Raw genomic sequence first — 20,646 nt, 5'->3', positions numbered from 1 at the left:
TTTTTGGAAAGATATTTAATAACTCTTAAACTTCAAAATACTCATATTTCTCTAAGATTAATAAGAATAAAGCTAAGCGATTTTTCCAATAACCATGCAATTCTTAAATGATAATATAAGGCTTATTTTAATTTACATCAAAAAATAACACGTAAGTTAATTTTGTGCGTTCTATAAAAAATAAAAAAATAAAATTTGTTCTAAACATTTATCATCAATCCTAATAACCAGCAAGCAAATGGTTTAAAAATATCTATCTGTCATTAAAAGTAAACAAAGTATCTTTAACCATAATATAATAAAAAAGAATAAAATATTAAACTATTGTAAATCAATTAAATTAATAATAATAAATTATAAAGTGTCAAAACTAAACCAAATATGATTCGAATTGGGTTTGACAAAGTTTTCGATTTTATTTAATAGAGCAAAAGAAGATTTAGATGTAAAAGCAAAATTTATGGATTCTATGATATTCTTTATTTCTTAAATAAATCAAACAATATTTGTATTTGTTAAAGAAAAATATCCTCGAAATCTAAAGCTAATTTTTTATTAGGTAAAATTTTGCAATCAATAAATAATAAATAGATAATTGATTTTTGAAATGTAAAAAATAATCATTTGAATAAAATTTAATTATATTATTCATATAATTTTGATAAGGTACTAATTAACTTAGTTTATGGTAAAATAAATGTTGATTATGTATGTTATACTGAGAGAAGTAAATTAATAAAAATTTTATTACCAGATCAAGAAATTTAATTTACAAATCGTTATTGGTCTTTTGTATCTTTAGCTTAATTACACTGATTTTTGTAATATAAACTGTGATTTTATTTTGCAAAATTAATTCTTAGAAAAATGTGTCTATCCTCTTCCCAACCAAAGAGATAAGTAATTCGAAATTTACTCTGAAACCTGTTAAAAATAAATTAATTGATAAATTGTAAAAATATATAGTGTTTTCACTCATTTATTTGCTCAGACGTAAATCGATCGATACTTATTTTTCTAATGTAAACTGAACAAATATCAAAAAAAGTAAAAATAGAAGTGTAAAAATAAATATTTTTCCAAGTCTAAATAAATCACAACCAACACTCCATAAAATAATATTCAAAATATATTGTAGATATTGATAAAAACTATACTGATATTAAAGTTAAGTTATTCTAATTTTTGTAAACAACTTAAAATTCCAAATTTTTTTGGAATTCTTATTATCAATTTGTAAATGGAAGTAACAATGTCTCTATTTGTTTTTGATACTTAAAGTATGTAATATCTTAACGTAAGGTTATTTTTAGATATACTGAATTTAATTTACACACTAAGTTTGATTACATTAGCTTTTAATAAATTTGCACAATACGTATTGATGTATTTGTGATGATTATTTAATTATGAATAAAAAATTTTAATAAAAATCGATAAATTAAATGTGCACTCAACGAAACAAAGGATGACGCAATATTATTAGTTATTAGCATCAAATAAGCAATAAATATATGTATATATATTTAAGTATACTAAAAATTCTTAAGGTATTATTGATTTATCAATTCATTTTTGAAAAAATCTAATTTTTTATTTTTAGGGATATTTTATTTAAGATTTAAATTTATTTATTTATTTTTGACACCTATTAATCAGTCTTCGTATTCATCGCTGTCATCAACTTTAACAAAGAAACTCTTTTCTATTTTTGGATACTATGCCTTAAACGAGGAGTCGCACACAGTATCAAGAAGCCTTAATATTAAACCTTCAAGTTTATAGGCTAGCGATTACTGCTGTCTCTTCTCCCATGTCCATTCATAATCAGCCTATTTTTATTTTAAGAGTTGATATAACTATTGATTAAAACGTATCTTACTGGATATATTCCTGGGCCTACTGTTAAGCAAGCTTCTTATGCTATCCTGGTAAGGGCTTCATAAAATTCAACTTGACTCATTTAGAAAATTCTATCACTTTATAACTCATCTATTTAGGTCATCATGGAAAAATTAAATGCCATGTTAGCTACTGAAGAGCCAAAATGCTCGTCTTCAAGTAATCCAGCAACTGTGACAATTTTATTTAATTCTTCGAGACCTATTTATTTTAAATTTAATCAGTTTTTTTTTATTTTAAACCTATTTACACATAAAAGGAGGTTGTCCAGGTTTAACTTTTAATTTTGCAAACTTTTTGTAAATGTGGTCTATTATTTTCTTATAATTCTTTAAGCAAAGGTCTATATCTTCTATCCAATACTACTCTACCCTCCATTTATGTTGATTATATTTTTCAACGAATACAGACTCTAAGTGTTCATCCCATAGCAATTTTGTAGCTTCGTAGAATGTATTAACTTTACCATATTTCAATATGTATTTTTCTTCTGCAATTCTGACTAATGCTTCCATCAGCTAGTGTCTATTTATACCTATGAACAAAAATGAATAAAATCATAAATTTTTTAAAAAATTAAATGTAAAAATACCTCTTTCTGGGTTTCTAAAGTTAGATTTATCTCCACCAGATATCGTAGCTGTCCATTTAAGATTAATATCTGCATCTTTTACTTTTTAGTCTAAAATGTTGATTATAGAAATAAGTTCCAACCAGGGTCCATTTTGAATGCACCAAATATCTTAAATAGGAGCTAAACTTGCAAAATGCTTATAAGTTTCTTTAATGTGCTTATATTTTGATCTGAGAAATTCCTTCAATTAATCCTGATCTTCTTATTTCTTTACTTTCTGTTGAATTTTACAATTGTCCCTATTTTTTAATTAGGATAATAAATTAAAAGTATTATTATAATAATATATTCTATACCAATCATATTCGAAACATTTTTTAATAATTTCATCGTCATCAGGACGCCATTTTGCAAACAAAGATATAGGGAAGGTCCATTTTACTCTTTTCTTTTTTGTTTTAGCAGGAATATAGGTAGGGTCAGGAGTTCTTGGCAGGATAGAAATAGTGGGATTATAATTTTCATCTAAGACATTTTCATTTTTTTTGATATCAATTTTGTTAAGTTATTCTAGATCGGCATCTACTAGTTTTCCATCATATTACATGATACTAGTTACTTATTTACCTTCTGGATTCAAAGCTAACTTTTAAGGGTCTTATTTATCGATACATACAGTTTCATCTAAAGTATAGAAATAGAATAAATGCCCAGGTGGATACATTCTCTTATATTCAATAGTACTACTTGTTGGCTTACCAGTATAATTAGACCTATAGTTTTCAAAGTTAAAATGAATGAAGAGGGGATCAGGTACTCCTTCGCCAGATTTATCTATTTATTATTTTAGTATTAATAATAATAACCTTTTATCATAAAAAAATACCTTATTCCCAAGTAATGGTTTGCTCATTCCAGCCTTCACATATCCAGCAACAGTCTTAGAGATCAATATCTCTGTTATTTCTTAAAATGAATTAGCCCAGAGCCTTATTTCCTAAAAAGATTATTTTTAATTTAAAATATAAGAGTTAAAATGAATATAATTTACCATTAATTCTTTTTTTAACGTGAATACCAGTCAAATTTTATTCTTAACTTTCATTTACTACTAAGAAACCTCTTGAATCAATATATCCAGCATTCCCAGAATAATGAAAACCATAAATAGTTTTATTTTTAACTAATGCTTCAGATATTTTTAAGGAGCTCTCCACATTGAAATAGTTATTAGAAATATCTAAGTGACGCATTTCAACATTTTTAATTAAAAAGTTACACACCTCATCTACACACTAACCTCCAGAACCCATTGAGTTACAGCTCATATCTAATACTTTTAGACTTTCATTATCTGTTAATGATGTAAAAATAAAAGCTCCTCCAGGAGCTTTAATCTGATTCCAATGTAAATATAGTTCTTTTAGATAATAATCAGTATCTAAAAGAGATCCTAGTTTTTCAGCACTTTTATCAGTAAGGTAATTTTTAGATAGATTCAAAATTATTAATGTTTTATTGTTGCCTAAAGAGTTTAATATTAGAGAAACTGCTGCATCTCCTAATTTATTTCCTTCTAAATTCAAAATCTCTATTCTTTATAGAATAAAATATATTATTAACAAATAACCTCTAAAATTATTTAATACTTTGAATCTCTATCATATAATGCTCTTGAAATATGCTCACATCCAATCCTACCAATCTGATTTTCAGCTAGCTCCAGTACTCGAGCCTTCTTAGAAATTGTTTTAAGTAAATCGTCAGCACCTTTATTAGTTATCCTATTTCCACTCATATAAAAATTTTAAATATGGGGAACTCTTCTCATACCTTCACTTAATACTTCTGCATAAGAATCTCCATATTTCATATTTCTATTGGGAAATAATTTATTAAATATGTAAAATATACTCAAATAAAAATTTAATTTTACTTTATAACTAAATCTTCTTCGCTTCCTTTTGGTTTAATTAGTCCTATCTTACAAGGAGTAACCATTTTTTTTTATGATGCGGTCAAAATACTAGTGAATGTAGAGTCTAATTTAAAAAATAAATAAGTTAATAATATTTTTTTGAATTAATTGTAAAAGCTGAGTGAATTATAGAAAAATATTTGATAAAAATAAAATTGAAGTAAAATTAGTTTTAATATTTTGATGATTTTATTGTATTAATAATTTTAAAAGGAGATATTCAAAGAATGGCTCAAATTTGGTTGGTTTTTTTAAATATTTATTATAGAGGAAGAATTTATTGGAATTTTAATTTTTCTGTATTACAATCATATAATTAATGCAATATTTGTTGCAAAATAATTAGAGTAAATTGAGATGAATTTTAACTAATCTACTATCATGATAAATTTTACCTTAAATTTCGAAGAATTTATTTTATTATTACACTTTATCTAACTTTTTGTAATGCTTGTAGTAATTATCTGCAGCTTCATCTCCAATGATCACCTTTTAGTTGTTATCTTCTGCTGGATTTTCAAATGATTCATCTATTTTTTTCCATATTCCTTATTCATGTTACTCATCTTCTAATTTTTCGATTTCTTATGCTAAGTGCTTTTCCATTTCTTTATCGTTAAAAAAAACTGATTATTTGAAAGCAGATGATTCTTTGCCCCATAGAGAAATTTGCTACTTGAACGCACTCTTTGATGAGAGCTAAGGGCTTATACTTTGCATCAAATGCTTAGTGCTTTTAGCTGAATTACTAGTATACCTTAACTCTCTCCTTACTTCTAATAACTTAAATTTGTTATCCCATTTGTCTTTTTTGACACAGCTATAGCTTCTCATTTAACTAAAATCATGGTGAAGCATACTATTAGCAACTGTACTCTCTTGACTTCTAACAGATTAGTTTCCTGAAATCATAAAATTAATTCTTTCTGCAGGTGAATTCAGTGCAGATTAACTTTATTAAATTTTTGGTAAGTTAATACTACTAACTGATGTTTATGAGCTGTGCATTTTCAGTCAGATTATTTTTGATTCAAAGTTTAATTATGATATAAACTATTCTATAAATCTATATGATGTTCTACAAAGATGATAGAACAATAATATTAGTTTAAATAATTAGCGAAGCCCTAAATAAATAGATTATTTTTTTGCAATCTAATGCTATTTTTTGGGTTATATTATAAGTTAGAAAGTGTATTTAAAATAATTAATTCTATTAGATTATTGTTCAAATTAATGTAATTTAGAAATATGTTTTTATGAAGAGAAGATTATATTAAAAATAATCAAATAAACTTTACTTTTTAGGAATCAGTAAAATTTCTAATGCATCTAATTGTTTTATCAACTTACACTTTAAAATTATTTTTTATTTTTGTTTAAATATCAAAAAATTTTATTTCAGAAATTTTTCTGATAGTTATTTTAACTATTAAAATATTTTCAATTTTGATACATTTTATTTTTGCTATTAAAAACTACTTTTCTTAATTTTAAATTTTTGCATATTGGACTTTTATTGCCTAAATTTTTACCTATCAAAAACTTTTTATATTAATTAAGTGTATATATATTATATCAACATACAAATCATAGTAAGCTTTTATGATGAAATTTCTCTAAAAAAGTAATAATATTTTTTTAATTTATCAATTAAACTCACTGGCTATTGCTAGAATTCTAAAAATTTTAAATTTATTAAAATTAATATTGGCTTTTAACATAATTCTAAAAAAAACCTCACCAGTTATGTCTAATTCTTTTGTATAATAATGAATAATTAATATGAAATAAAATAAAAACCCATTAACAAAAAGTATACCTTTTATGGTAAGTTCTCAATTAATTTTGAAATCATATTGAGGAAAATAAATCGAAGTAACTATAATCATCATTTGACTTAAACTTAGACTTATCAACAAAAGAAATAAAAAGAATTAGCTTTATTAACATTAAATTTACAAGAGAGTGTTCTTTAATACAAGAATTTAGATTAAAAATTTTACTCATATCCCCATCGTCTTTAAATAAATTAAATAAAATATTGATCTAAATTATACCACACTTATTAAGTAAAAGTTAACATATTATAAATAAAAAACTTGATTAAAATAAATTATTTTTAAGTATATACTTTTTATTACAATTGAAGTAAGAGTAAGAATTTAAATTTAAAAGTAATAAAAAAAGAAATGTATTTAACTAAAATATTTACAGATTTATTTAAAAAAACTTCACTAAGAATTAATAAATATTATTGTTTAAATATTTCAAAATAAGAAATTTATTTTAATTTTTAAGAAAGGCATAATAAAAAATTTTAATTTCTTAAACAAAAAACATTATTAAATTAAAGAAGAAAATATATGTATGTTATTTCATTTCATTCCTTAGTTTATTTAATTCAGATAGCACTTAATTAATAAAACATGAGAAAGATATGATTTTTAAATACTAAAAAATACAAATAAATATTAATTAAAAGATATTTTAATATTTACTAATTAGCGTATCAATCAATTAAAGATTATTTATACTTCTAGAAGCAAAAATATATTTTTAAAAATGGAAAATTTAGAATAAGAATTTCAAAGTTATTTGAACTTCAAAGACGTTACTCAACTCTTTCATGAAGTATGTGACGGTAAATAAATAGTTATATTCATAAAAAAGAAAAAGATTAGAAATAATATATGAAGAAATCGAATAATTTACTATATTAATATTAGATGATTAAAATAATAATGATCTAACTAATATGTTTTACTTAATAAAATGTTATAATTACTTATAGGTTTAAGTTTAGGCGAAATGGTGCATACAGAATCTTTTAACTTGCATGATTCTATGTCTTCCTCAGAATTATGTGATCCTAAAATGGATTTAAAAGTAGGCTATAGGGAAATAGTTCATCCTAAAGATCAAATATCTCAAAAGTTAATAAAATCCGCAAATGAATTAAATAACAATGAAGTAATTCATTAATGAAGCAAATAAACTTATATTTAATTTATTAAATTTTAATTTAGATGATTGCTATGTTAGATAGTCTTTTAGCTTAAGAATTCATGTGGTTAAAAGGATATTCCCTTTCATAAACTCTTTACAAATTTGTGTAAATAACTAAAATTTAATCAAACAATATCTTTTTTAAAATAAGATCTGATAATTTTTTAAACTTTACTTAGAAATCTAAATAAAATATTTTGATAAAATATAATTTAAATCTTTTTTTTGTAATTAAAGTTACTTTTATGATGAAGCCACTTATAAAGATAACTAAATTATAAAATCTTATATTTAAGGAATGTTCTTAAGTGGTACAGTTATTTATGATACTCTCCGTTATTCACCTTACCTTAGAGAAGATGACTATATAGTTACTATATTTGGATTCCCTAAAACAGAAAGTATTCCTTTTATTTACAGATTCTAAAATTACTCTTATTCTAATTAAAAAAAGATGAGCAAGTTCTTACTGAAGCTATTCAAGAAGCTGAAAAATCACTTGATGACAAAAAAACTAATGAAAATAGTAAAATTTTATTCGACAACAGTTTATAATATTGTTCAATAACTTTTTTAAGTGAGAAAAAAGAAAAACCTTCAAATGAATGAATTCGATGCAATTGATGCTAGATTAAAGTATAGAAAAGCTTTTTTGAGGTTAATGCACTTAATGAGCAATTAAAATTTCACCACATAAATTGAATAGCAAATTTAATCGTAGATTAATAGCTGCAAAAAGAGACTTGAAGAGATTAAGCAAACATATGATCTTTTTGTTAAGAATAATAATATTAACCTATCTGCTTACTTCTAAAAGGATATAAACAAAACATTAAATTGCTTAATATCTCCTCGTCCTAATATTGAAGTTACTATTGAAGAAGGCTTTTAGATGGCTGAAAACTTCTATAACTAACTTGAATATATTCTTTCATTAAGTAAAGAAAGGGATTTCAACTAGATTATTGAAAGAATTAAAGAATTTAATTCATTCCCTAAAAATATTCTAGCTAAGGGCTATTTGGATGTAAATATTTTCTACACATAAGGAAAATACTTTTCTTAATGTGAACTTTCAGAAATGGTTAAAGTATTATAAATAAAATTTATTATATCCTATAAATAAAAAATTATTTTTTAATATTAAGAGTATTTTTAGAGATTTTGGTTTAAAAGACTCACACTTCACAACACCTGGATACAAAGAATATGGAATCCAATGTGCTATAGTCATTTAGGAATACATAGCTAAATATTTGAGAAATCCTTACCGTCAATACAGAGACTTCTCTAAGTTATATTAAGATCTAAGCATTTTGATAAGCTCTAGTGTAAATTTAAAATTTTTAAGATAGTTTAACAATAAAAAAATATATAAATACAGGATAAATATGAAAAGGAGAATCTAACAAAAAAAGATGAGCAACAAGCAGCCACAAGTTGGTGTTACAGTTTAGCTTGCAAGTTAATGGCTAACTAACTCCATCTAGGCTTTTAATTAGATCTTTACGATTAATCTGATTATTCATAAATATTTTTTGCACTTGAATTTATTTACAACATCTTGGAAATAAACGCTTCTTCCTACATTTTAAAAGTTGATAAATAGCTCTTATAAGGTAATTTATTTATTTATTTAGACAAACTGAATGTAATTTTCATTTTAATCTAAAGCTTTCTTTAACAAATAAAACATTGATTTGATGAAAAAGAAACTCAAGCCTTTCTAAAAAAGAATCTTCAATCAATTCATTTTCTATAAAGCTATGCAAGGATATTGTAAGGCAAGTGCCCGTCTTTGTTACATTATGGAACAGCTTAATTTGACTTAAGAATTTAATGATTAAGAAACTAAAAGAAATAGATTTATCAATAGATTCAAGATTTTTGAGAATGTATATTATTTGAAGTTTTCTACTTATGAATAATTTTAGTAGAAAGTTTCTGAAATCTGCTCAGACATTAAAAATGTAAGCTATTAATAATTCTCTTTAGTTCTCCTAAAATATTTGTTTTTTTAAATATTAGACTGAAGAACTTTCGAATGGTCTCAACGAAATAAAAGAGATGTTCACTCAATCCTAACAACTTTTCTAAAAAATACCTTAAGATGACGAATCAATAACATTAAAAATGAGAAACGAAGCACAAAAGCTTGTTAGAGTAAAAAAATTAATTTAATTTTTTAAAAAATAATTGTTAATTTAAAAATTATAGATCTGTGTTATTAGCAGCATGACTGCCTTAAAAATTAAAATGAAGTTAGGAAAACTAGAAAACTAAAAAGCTGTATTTAAAAATGCTGAACTAAATTGGTATCCTACTTTGGAAATAGCTTGATAAAAATAAGCAAATAAATAAATAAAAAAATAAATTTTATTATGAATTAAAGAATTAACTATTTAATTGTATTATATATATTACTTATTTAATTTTAAGAAAATTTGCATTATTTTTCAAAATATTTGTGAAATTGATTTTATTTTAATAATTTTTTGTATTAGCTTAAATTAATTTTTTGAATTTTAAATTAACTACCTTATATTCAACAATTATTTCCCTTATATAATATCTAAAGACACTTTGGCCGAGTGGTTAAGGCGGCGGCCTGCTAAGCCGTTTCCCTCTGGGAGCGTGAGTTCAATTCTCACAGGTGTCGAATTTTTATTTTTTTTAATTGAACTAAAAAAAATAAAAATAATGTTAATTTTTTTATAGGAATGAATATTAGGAAGTTGTTAGCTTGGTAATACGTTTTATAATTTATTTTTCCTCTTAATATTTAATATAAGATAAGCTTTCTTTATTAGAATAAACATTTATTAAAATGAGTATAAATTAATCATTTTAAAGTATATTTTTTAAGTTAAAATTGACAATTAGTTTATATTGAATTATATTATTAAATTTGAGCTTTAAGGAGTTTTTTTCTCATTTGAAGTTTGCAGAAATTAAAATTATTTTGATAAAATTAAATTAATTTTATTTTTTATTTTTTAATATTAAAATTGCTTATATAAAGTTTACACATTAAACATTTATTATATACATTTATTTGCTTTGGATAATACCAACAAACCATATGGTATTATTATTATTATTAGACACTTTTAATGAATGATTCATTACTAATTTTTAAAATTTTGTTTTACAATCTATAAATCTCAATCCTCTCTTTATTTTTACATTTTTATAACTCTAGAAAATTGAATAAATTTTATCCAGAAATATATTTTATTTTAAATACTAATGCGCATTCTGAAGGCTATGAACTGAGAAATTTAGATTGGTAATATTTGAATAATTAATTAAAAATAGAAGAAAATATGAGAGATTTAACTATTTTATTTATATGTTCAATCACTTAGGAAAGTAAGGAGGAATATTACTTTTATAAGTTATTTTACATCCAGCGCAATGTAGCATTGCTACAGCTGGATAAATAGGTCCCTATTTTAATTTATTATCACTAAATGCGATACCAAAAAATTGCCCATTTAAGGCAAAAGATAAGGTTCCTAAATTCATATTTAGGTGAACTCCTAAAACACCTTATGATTTGAATTTCATACCATAGCTTTATCCTTATGCATTATTTCCAGATCTAAGCTATCCTATCCCGTAGTAAGCATAACCAAATTAGTGATCACAAAAAGCTGTATTAAAATCAAAATTATTTTTCAAGGAAACGCCAATTTTCATTTCGTTTTCTGATTTTTCATCTGGCTCTATTTCCCAATAGTGAATTCCTTAGCTAAAGCTCTTTTTGTATAAAATTAAGGTTATTAGAATATTTAAGTTAATAAAACTATTTTTAATTAATTTTTGAAATAGATTCTGGAAAGTTAAATAAATTAATATATAGTACTTATTTTGTTAAGGCAGATCTAAATATATATGCTTATTCTTTTAGTAAAACAAAGTTCTCATTTTTTATTTATATTTAAGATCCTATGTAGTTTGGATCCCAAGTTAAATTATATGAACCGAAAACCATGTTAAATGGGTTTTATAGAGAAGGTTAAGGCATAGTTACTTTAGTGGCAGCTTATTAATTTTAAAAAAGAAATGTCAAACTTAATAACTATGATTTAAACTTAAAGAAAGTATTTAAAATAATTTAAATAAGTACCTAATTATTAGGATTGAATTTAGCCATTATTGCCATCAATGTTTGGATAATATCTTTGCATGAAATTGCTAATTTCTTTATATAGATTGCGCTAATTACTAGAGTGATTTAAAATATTTAGGAAAAACTAACACTCAGGTGAGCAAATATCAATTTTAGTTAGTTAAGAATTGCCTGAATTAGCATCGATTCTATTATTACAATTTATAAAATTTTAGCATTTGGGTAGACTGCATTCCCTTTCATGTTCTTCTATTATTTTTATGCTAAATACTTGACTGCAATAAACGCATTTTAAATTTAGATTTTGGTATTATTTTTAAAGGTTTTTATCAGCAAATGTATTATTTATATGCTACCTCTCGCATCTGAGTGGACATTAACTAATTTATTTTTATATTTAAAAATATTTTGCTTACATTGATTTATTTATCTATTTAATTTAAAATTCATTTCTTTTTCAATAATTTCCTATCTCCTGCTTTTTGATAAATTTAATATTTTCTAATCATTTTATTAATTACTTTGATTTTTTCAGCCAATCATCTATACACTATCCGCAAAAGCATTTTTTACATTTTTAGCACTGTTTAGGGAGCTTCGCTACTTCTGTACATATATTACAATCGAAGTCTTCTGAGGTGCAATTCTAAAATCTCCTTTTATCATATCCTTAAGGAGGATTATTCATTTTATAAGAATAGTATATATTTGATTGTAAATTTTGTTGAAATTCTAATTGTTTAATAATAATTAATGTTTATCTTTTTTTTAAAAAGGATTCCTATTGTGATAGCTTGATTTTTTAATTAATTAAGAGAATTAAGTAATTTAATATATTTTTTAAATTTTGGCTTCTTTTTTTTACTATTCAGCAAGAAAAAAAAAACATACTCATATTTAAAAACATTGAGAAGTGTCTATAATATAAATTAGTATTTTTTAAACCAATTAAAACAATATATATACCATATTTAATCAGTAATTTAATATTCATTTTTAAATATTAATCACAAAAAGCTAGGTTATTTATTATTAATTAATAATATTTTTAAAAATCAAAATATCAAATAAAATTTTTCATTCCAAAAAAAATTAATTTCAAGCTAAAATATTTTTATTTTATCTAATTAAAATTCATAAAAATTGTAAATAATTATTTTATATAGCATGAAAAAGTGTACTATTTTGAGAAGATATAAAAAACATACTAAAAACATTAAAGTTTATTTGTGAATAAAGCAAAATATTTACTATTTAAGAAACTTATTTTGATTATTTTAAATTTAAAAAATTGAAGATATATTTTTTTAAACAAAAAAGACATGTACGATATATAAATTCGTGAAATTAAAGAAAAAGTTTATTCGCATTTCATACAGCTTATACCTTAATGGGTAACTCCAAATCAAGTTACTTTAGCGTCTTTTATTTTTGGAATTTTTTCAGCGATTTCATGTTATTATGGAAAATATACTCTTGGATTATATTTATGGTTAATCAATAGATTTTTAGATGGATTAGATGGTAAATGATTTAAAATATAATAAAGCTTTAATAATTATAACAATGGAACATAATAAATAACAAATATATTTTATATTAAGGAACTCTAGCTAGATTTAGAAATTAGCAAACAGACTTTGGTGGATATTTAGATATCATAGTTGATTTTATTGTAAATATAATTTATTCAAACCTTAGATTAAATGCTTTATTATTTTTAACCAAAGGTATATTCTATCATCCCTATCAGTATTGCCATGAGAAAGAATAGTCTAAGTGTATACAGCTCTTTATCATTTATGTTAGCAACATTTTTTGTTAACGCAGCTGGGTTATTTTATTTGAGTGCTCTACTCGAAAAAAGAAATTTTAAAGTAAATATTATTATAAAACGCTAATTATATAATATTATTAAATTTCCTATTAATTTTAGTAAAATAAAGAACTTACTTCCGTTACTCTACCACCTGCATTAATTGAAGGTCTTGAAACATTTATTTTCTACACCTTATTTTTTGTTTTCTAAAGAGATATTGTAATTTTTAAAAGTTTAATACCATTTATTCATTTTTAATCTAAATTTAGTAAATTTTCTACTGGATATTTGGACTAGGAGTTTGTGTTACTATTTATCAAAGACTAGACTTTGCAAAGAAGGTTTTAAAATGAACATTTTAGATAAATATGTCTATCATCAATAATTTTAATCAAGATAAATAGAAATTTATCTTCAAAAATAATAAACTTATTTCAATTTTAAAAATAAACTAAACAAAATATCATTTCATATTAGTAAATAAATAAATAAATTGATTTTTTATAACTTTTAGCTAGTTTATATTCATTCAATAGTAAAGATATTTATACTTTTAAAAATAAAAATCATTTTTAGTAATTTTAAACGTTTTCGAAATAGGTTAAAAATTAATTAATTTCCTTTAATTTTCTATGGAATAATTTTTATTTAAATCTTATAATTTGATTTACATCACTTGGTTTAAATTATTGTAATTGAATTATTCAATTGTAAAAGATTTGTAGTTTTAATATGATGCTTTTTATTTTTGTAATGATTAAATGTAAGTTTTAAAATTAAGTAAAACATTGATTATTAAGAAGATTGTTCGAGAAAAAAAAATTTAATAATATGTCATAAAACTTTTAAGTTAAGAGTTAATCCTATAAATCCTTCAAAAGAGTTATAATAGATATTAAAATTTTTATAGTTTACTCAGTATTTATAGCATTTATGTTTTTTGATTCCATTTTAGGGTTAAATTATTCAGTTTTTTAGGATTAGAATTTGCATAAAAAAGTCATTTATGCATTAAATTTTTGTATGTTTATGAAAAATCAATGATATATTACCGAAAAAAATTAAGATTTTTTTGTAATTAAACTTTAAATCTTGATAAATCTTTTTGTGCCTACTTAATATTTATTTCATTAAGTTAAAAATCTTTAAGTTTTTGATATTTAGGAAACAAAAAAAATAGCTACTCTGCTACTAATCAAATCAAATTTAAAAATAAAACATAATAAATAAAAACAGCATTAGAGTAGGCCATGTTTAAATTAGGTAGATAGATATTTTGTTCAGCAGAAAGAAATGCTTTTTTAGCGAAAAAAATAATTGCAAGCTTTTCTGAGAAGACTGCTGAAGAAGCAGCAAAGAAAAAAGTTGATTAAAAAAATAAAGATTTTTAAACAGTTTACAGAATTATTCACCCAGAAAAGAAAGGCTTTATATTAGCTGCTGTAACTTCAGCCATATCTAGTGGCATTTTTATGCTTTACCCTAAATTAATTCCTCAGCTTTCAGATCTTTACGCTAATAAATATGAAAAAATAGAAGAATCTGATTCTGATGAATAGAAGCTAAATAAATAGAAAAACAACTAAAATACAAATAATGCTTATTTGAAGTTCTTTTTAACTTGGGGATTAGTTTGTGGCGTTTCAGGTTTTTTTAATTTTTCAAGGAGATATATTAATGGCGATTTAGGTAATAGAATTTCTATTCGTCTTCGTTAGGCAATTTATAATGATCTTATGACTAAAGATTCTACTTTTTACTTTAATAAATCTGTAAACACTGCAAAAATTATCCATAAATTAAGTAATGATGTCTCTTAAGTCAGTCAATCAGTTTCTATGGATTTATTTATTGCTTTTAGAGGCGCTCTATTTATTACAGGTGGTACAGGTTTTTTATTATTTTAATCTCCCTAGCTCATTCTACCTTCTTTGTTTGTTATGGCAGGCTTGAGTGTAAGTTCTAGATTCTTTGGTAATTACTAGCGTCACTATAAAAAAGAAGAAGCTTATGATCTAACTAAAACAAGTGAACAAGCACAAGAAGCTCTTTAAAATATCAAGCTTATAAAAATCAGCAATACAGAAATTAAAGAATAAATAGATTATTAAAGTACTTTAGCTCGTTTCTATAACTCTTCAAAAAAGGTTTAGTATTGGACAGGTATGAATTTCGGCTTTTTAGAAGGATTTGGTCTATACTCTTTAATTGGTATACTTGGATATGGTAGCTTTTTGATTTCAAGCGGGCTAGCTACTCCTGAGCTCCTTAGTTCTAGTATGTATGCATTCTATGTAGGTCTTGGTGTTCGTTCTATTGTAAACACATACACAGAATTAAAAAAAACGACTGGTTTATATGATGGTATTGTTAGCGTAATTGGAACTGATGTTACTTAGTCTTAAACATATAATAATCCAAAACTTATTGAAGAAGGTTAGGAGTATTTAAAGTTGTAGAGAAATAATGCTGAGTTCTATTAATAATTATACAGTAACAATACTGCTACTTTGCATTAATCTAAACCTCCTCATATTACTTTGAAGAATATAACATTTAAGTATGATGAATATGGTACTGAAAGATAATTACTCAGTGACTTAAATATCGAAATAGAAAGTGGAAGTGTAGTTGCATTAGTTGGTCCCTCAGGTTGTGGAAAAACTACAGTATTAAACTTATTGACAAAATTATACTAACCTACATCTGGAGATATCCTATTTGATGGTCAAAGCCTTTAAGCTAAAGACAGTAAATGGGTTCAATAAAATGTTTCTTATGTTACCTAAGAACCTATGATTTTCTAAGACACTGTTTACTACAATATCATTTATGGTAATTAAGGATTTGATACATCATAAGAAAAAGTTATTGAAGCTGCTAAAATGGCTAACGCCCATGACTTTATTATGTCACTCCCTGAAGGATATTAAACAAAATTAAGCGAAAGAGGATAAGATCTTTCAGGAGGACAAAGACAAAGACTTATTTTAGCTCGTGCTATTTTGAAAGACCCTAAAATACTTATTTTAGATGAAGGTACTGCTAATCTGGATAGTGAAAGCGAAAAGGCTATTATTTAGGATCTTAAAACAATATCTAAAAACCGTACCTGTATCATAGTTACCCATAAGATTGAAAATTTCTTAGGTTTTGTAAATAAAATAATTGAGTTAAAGGCTCCCATAAATAGTGAAAACAAGTTATAATAGGAAAAATCTGAAGATGAAAAGGCTAATTGATAAGACAATTTTAATAAATTTATTAATCTATCTATCTATATCAATTATTTTTATTTTTGTATTAATTTTTCTTTGGAATAAACTGTAAACAGAATTTGCTTTAATTATTTCAACACAGTTTTTTTAATCAGCTAATATCTTTCTCCAAATAATTTGGTTCGAGAAAATACATATTTTAGTAACACAACTTTATTCAATCAAAAGCAATTAATTAATTAATTTGATTTATCTTCAAATTCATTCATAAAATCCTCATTAATAGCAAATTGAGAAATTTCAAACAAATTTTTGCGATAGGACAAAAAAAAAGAGAAAAAAATAAATATTTTAGCACTTTTTTATTGGCATAAATTAAAAATGAGAAAAATATATTCATTATTCATTTATTAATCTAATTAAATATATGAGAACAAATTATGAAATGAAATTTTAAGTTCAGATATTTTTGTTTTTTTGGCTTTAAATTCAAAAAAAATCTTTAGAAAAAAATAATGTAATCAAGCAGAGATTTTATTTATGAAATTTGTTCATGACTTTTAATGTAAATTTCTAATTTTATGATTTAATAAGTAAGATTAATTTAAAGAAGATACTTATTGGTAAGATAATGAAAAAGGGGATATTAATAAAATAAATTATAAGAAAAGTAAGGATAAAGTAGATTATTGTAAATATTTATTTATTTATTGAAGAATAAAATTAATTGATTTCTGTACAAATTTATAATTTTGCAAAGCAAATATTAATTAATTTGTTTTTTTTGCTTGATTAATTGATTGCTAGCATTAATAATCAATTATGTATTTAAATTTTAAATTTATTAAAATATTCAAATCAGTTTACTACGTGCATTAAAATTTTATCTTTTATTTAAATACAAATTAACTTAAATAACTGTTATCTATCTAATTTAAAACTAGATTACTAGGTATATTATCAAAATTACAATCATTATGAGTAAATAAGGTCAAATAAGACAGACAGTTTCTATTATTTTAGATTAATCAATATCAAATTAATTTAGATTTTAATTTCGATAAGGTTGGGGAATGATTGAAGGATTTACTGATTAAGTGATTTAATTGTTTGCGTTAATTGCTTGAAATAGATAAATGCTTTCACAATATCTGAAGAATAATTAAGCTTTTAAGTTTTACTAGCTAATCTTTAAATACAAAAAACTTATAGATATTTCAATTATTAATTAATTTCAAATACAAATAAATTATAAAAATAATTAGCATCTTGCAAAAGAAATGAGTAATATTTTTAAATATAAACAATAACTAAATTTTAATAACAATACTTAAAATTCTCTGTCTTCCCTAGATGACAATACTCCTAAAACAATTGGTTCACTTAACACAGCTTCTTAGCTTTCCTTTGGCGAGCTAACTAATTCACCAATAATAGAAGATAAATCTTCTATGTATTACCAAAACTCAATTGGACATAAGAATAGAAGTGTGAATGAAAACAATAATCTGAAAAGAATTTAAAGGCATAGATAACTGGTATAAAATAATATTAAAGAGCTTGCAAAAGTCATCAATCATAACTATGAAAACAAAAGCAACAACTTATCTAAATAGAATTAATAAAATATCAATAACTCTCCTTATTTTAATAAACTAAAAATAAATATCGTCAGTAAAGATTTAAAATCTCTTACCAATATAACCAAAGATTAATAAAAAATTTTAGGTAAAAGAAAGGTAAATAAACGCTATTCAGCTTTGTAATCTGAAACAAAAAATTCTGCTTTAGACTAATCTGAGTATTTTAGTACTAGATCCTCTAAACCTAAGTTAAGCTTTTAGGGATAATTTGAAAGTAGTTAATCTTCTTTTTAATAACTCTAATTACCATCATTAACTTTTAAGGATAATCAGACTAGTACCTTAAAATACTAATCATTGGTAAATATTAAACTAAAAGAAAGTTAATAATCTGAAGAAAAACTTATCAAAATAGAAGATTACAGTAATGATAAAGAAATTAATAAAGGAAATCTAAACAACTAATAAATTACGAAATAAAGTGAAACAATAAATTCGATCAATATTGACAAATCTAATTTCTATGAAAAGTTTTAAATATTTTTACAAAATTTTCCTTCTCAGTTTAGAAAATTGATAAATAAAAATGAAAATCTTTGTAACGCACTTGACTTTTTTAGAATTGAAAGTATCAAAAGCTAATCTGCATAACTAGATTTACTCATTAAATTTTTGATTAATTGCCTTAAAATGTTTTTTAAAGAAATTAAATAAATAGAGGAGAGTTTAGATAGCTAGTTTTTTATGAATGATGTATAGAACATAAATCAGCCAATGAAACAGCCTAAAAATAAGATAATTATAAATTGCGCAACTGCTTAGCTTAAATTATCAAAAAATCTTTTCAACGATATTTGTGAAACTGTATTTTAGATATTATAAAAGTTCGAAATCCCCAATATACATTTCAAGGACATAAAAAAATTAATTGCATAATAGTGGGATTCTTAATTAAGTTGTGTGACGTTTGCTGATAAAATTGGCGGATATCGTAACTTATTACCTATTATTGATAACTTATCAAATTAGATTATAGATACGTTTTAACTTTCTAAGTAGGAGCAGGAGTATTTAGAACTCTAAAATTACTCAAAGCTACTAGAAATCATGAAAGAAATAATTAAAAAATATTCTCAAGAAGTAGAAGAAATAAATAAAGTCTAAGCAAAGGCAAGCAATTAAAAGTCTATGCTAGAAGATTATATAGCCAAAATAAAGGCTGTATTTCAGAGTAAGAGCTGCTTTGGAGCCTTTTCAAAAAATACTCCCTTCTTTTTAGTAAAATACATACTATGGAATGCCTTATTTAACTCTGCTTAAGGCAATCTATTTCCTAATGAGATTAAGCTGTTTATTATGTCTATCTTTGAAAAGTTGAGAAATGAATGCTTTAGCACTGCTTATTGGAAACAAGATATGATTTCTCAATAGAGAATGAATATTCTATATAACACTATCTCATCTAAATAGCAGCTACTTAAATACTTAGGACCTTATTTCGTCTCTCAAGAGAAAATTTTTTGCAAAGCTCTACTTTAATTTATCATAGGATAAAATACGACTTCGGAATTTTTAAATAATATAAAAGAATAAATAGACCTCAGTTCTAATTATTAATATTTCATGAACTAAATAAATATTGCCATGCAAGAAGCATTGATGACTAATAGTATGATAGCTCTTTCCAACATCAGAATCTTATTATAAAATAAATTCTTTTTAATTAATCAAAACTTAAATCAAAAGATATTCCTAAAAGAATCTTTCTTATAAGAGCATAGTATCTAAATCAAATCTAGTGATAGCACAAGTATTGAGTAAACCATGCAAATAATATTGAGCTTGCTTCTTTCTCAGTTTAATAGAAAGCAAGAAAATTAAGATAATTTATCAAATTATTTTATTAGCTAACAAAAGTTGAGTTATAATGAAAAAATTTAAATAGTAACCAAATACTTGCTAACTATAATTCTTGATACAAAATCTTATTCTGTGTTTGATATCTAGGAAATACTAGATATTCACTAATTGGAGAAAAATATTCAACTTAAGCAAAATATACTAAATGAAAGTAAAAAGATATTATATTCAATTAAATTGAGTATATAATAGGTAAATATCATTTAATAACTTCTGGAATGCAGTATTTTCCCAGCTAATTCTTGAGAAAGTCAAATAAATTTCACTTAACTAGACTTAAATTTTGTTAAATTCAACTTACACATTTTCTTTTCTAAAATATACTTAACTAATTTACTAATTAATAATCATATTAAAACTTACTAAAAATTAAATTAAATTAATTGATCTTCTCGACTGATAATAACTTGAGAATAGTCAAAAACTTCCTACTTCTTGTTTACTATAATTATAAATATATTATAAAATGTATATAACTAAAAATTAGTGTATTTATTATCACTTACAT

General features: G+C 23.4%; 6 protein-coding genes across 6 annotated transcripts; 4 read left to right on the top strand and 2 right to left on the bottom strand. All coding sequences in view use genetic code 6, as the record gives it.

Annotated features, from left to right (window-relative positions):
- Positions 1 to 1,655: 1,655 nt before the first annotated feature.
- On the bottom strand, positions 1,656 to 5,462 carry TTHERM_01084360 (hypothetical protein; the record flags this gene model as incomplete). Its single annotated transcript, XM_001030431.1, has 10 exons — positions 1,656 to 1,832; positions 1,883 to 2,103; positions 2,153 to 2,437; positions 2,495 to 2,775; positions 2,833 to 3,310; positions 3,363 to 3,473; positions 3,528 to 4,072; positions 4,126 to 4,353; positions 4,413 to 4,518; positions 4,850 to 5,462. 10 exons carry the CDS (start codon positions 5,460 to 5,462, stop codon positions 1,656 to 1,658), a joined length of 3,045 nt encoding a protein of 1,014 aa, XP_001030431.1.
- A 1,557-nt stretch (positions 5,463 to 7,019) lies between these two features.
- Positions 7,020 to 9,803, top strand: TTHERM_01084350 (MAK10 subunit, NatC N(alpha)-terminal acetyltransferase; the record flags this gene model as incomplete). Its single annotated transcript, XM_001030430.3, has 11 exons — positions 7,020 to 7,098; positions 7,249 to 7,427; positions 7,484 to 7,569; positions 7,701 to 7,864; positions 7,918 to 7,989; positions 8,042 to 8,553; positions 8,612 to 8,794; positions 8,848 to 9,082; positions 9,138 to 9,433; positions 9,492 to 9,626; positions 9,681 to 9,803. The coding sequence occupies 11 exons, from the start codon at positions 7,020 to 7,022 to the stop codon at positions 9,801 to 9,803; spliced, it is 2,064 nt and encodes a 687-aa protein (XP_001030430.2).
- A 1,020-nt stretch (positions 9,804 to 10,823) lies between these two features.
- TTHERM_01084330 (SPRY domain protein) lies at positions 10,824 to 12,286 on the bottom strand (the record flags this gene model as incomplete). The annotated part of the gene is made up of 4 exons (XM_001030429.3): positions 10,824 to 11,225; positions 11,332 to 11,510; positions 11,596 to 11,978; positions 12,120 to 12,286. The coding sequence occupies 4 exons, from the start codon at positions 12,284 to 12,286 to the stop codon at positions 10,824 to 10,826; spliced, it is 1,131 nt and encodes a 376-aa protein (XP_001030429.2).
- Positions 12,287 to 12,920: 634 nt separating this feature from the next.
- TTHERM_001084329 (CDP-alcohol phosphatidyltransferase) lies at positions 12,921 to 13,770 on the top strand (the record flags this gene model as incomplete). Its single annotated transcript, XM_012799462.1, has 5 exons — positions 12,921 to 13,122; positions 13,203 to 13,273; positions 13,329 to 13,475; positions 13,535 to 13,636; positions 13,687 to 13,770. 5 exons carry the CDS (start codon positions 12,921 to 12,923, stop codon positions 13,768 to 13,770), a joined length of 606 nt encoding a protein of 201 aa, XP_012654916.1.
- Positions 13,771 to 14,667: 897 nt separating this feature from the next.
- Positions 14,668 to 16,659, top strand: TTHERM_01084320 (ABC transporter family protein; the record flags this gene model as incomplete). The annotated part of the gene is made up of 1 exon (XM_001030428.3): positions 14,668 to 16,659. One exon carries the CDS (start codon positions 14,668 to 14,670, stop codon positions 16,657 to 16,659), a length of 1,992 nt encoding a protein of 663 aa, XP_001030428.1.
- Positions 16,660 to 17,915: 1,256 nt separating this feature from the next.
- On the top strand, positions 17,916 to 20,384 carry TTHERM_01084310 (hypothetical protein; the record flags this gene model as incomplete). Its single annotated transcript, XM_001030427.1, has 1 exon — positions 17,916 to 20,384. The coding sequence occupies one exon, from the start codon at positions 17,916 to 17,918 to the stop codon at positions 20,382 to 20,384; it is 2,469 nt and encodes an 822-aa protein (XP_001030427.1).
- Between the last annotated feature and the right edge of the window lie 262 nt (positions 20,385 to 20,646).

Source organism: Tetrahymena thermophila (genome assembly GCF_000189635.1).
Source record: "Tetrahymena thermophila SB210 genomic scaffold scf_8254469, whole genome shotgun sequence".
Taxonomy (NCBI): domain Eukaryota; phylum Ciliophora; class Oligohymenophorea; order Hymenostomatida; family Tetrahymenidae; genus Tetrahymena; species Tetrahymena thermophila.
The sequence above is the reverse complement of the archived record's forward strand: the minus strand, read 5'-3'. Positions and strand labels throughout refer to the sequence as shown.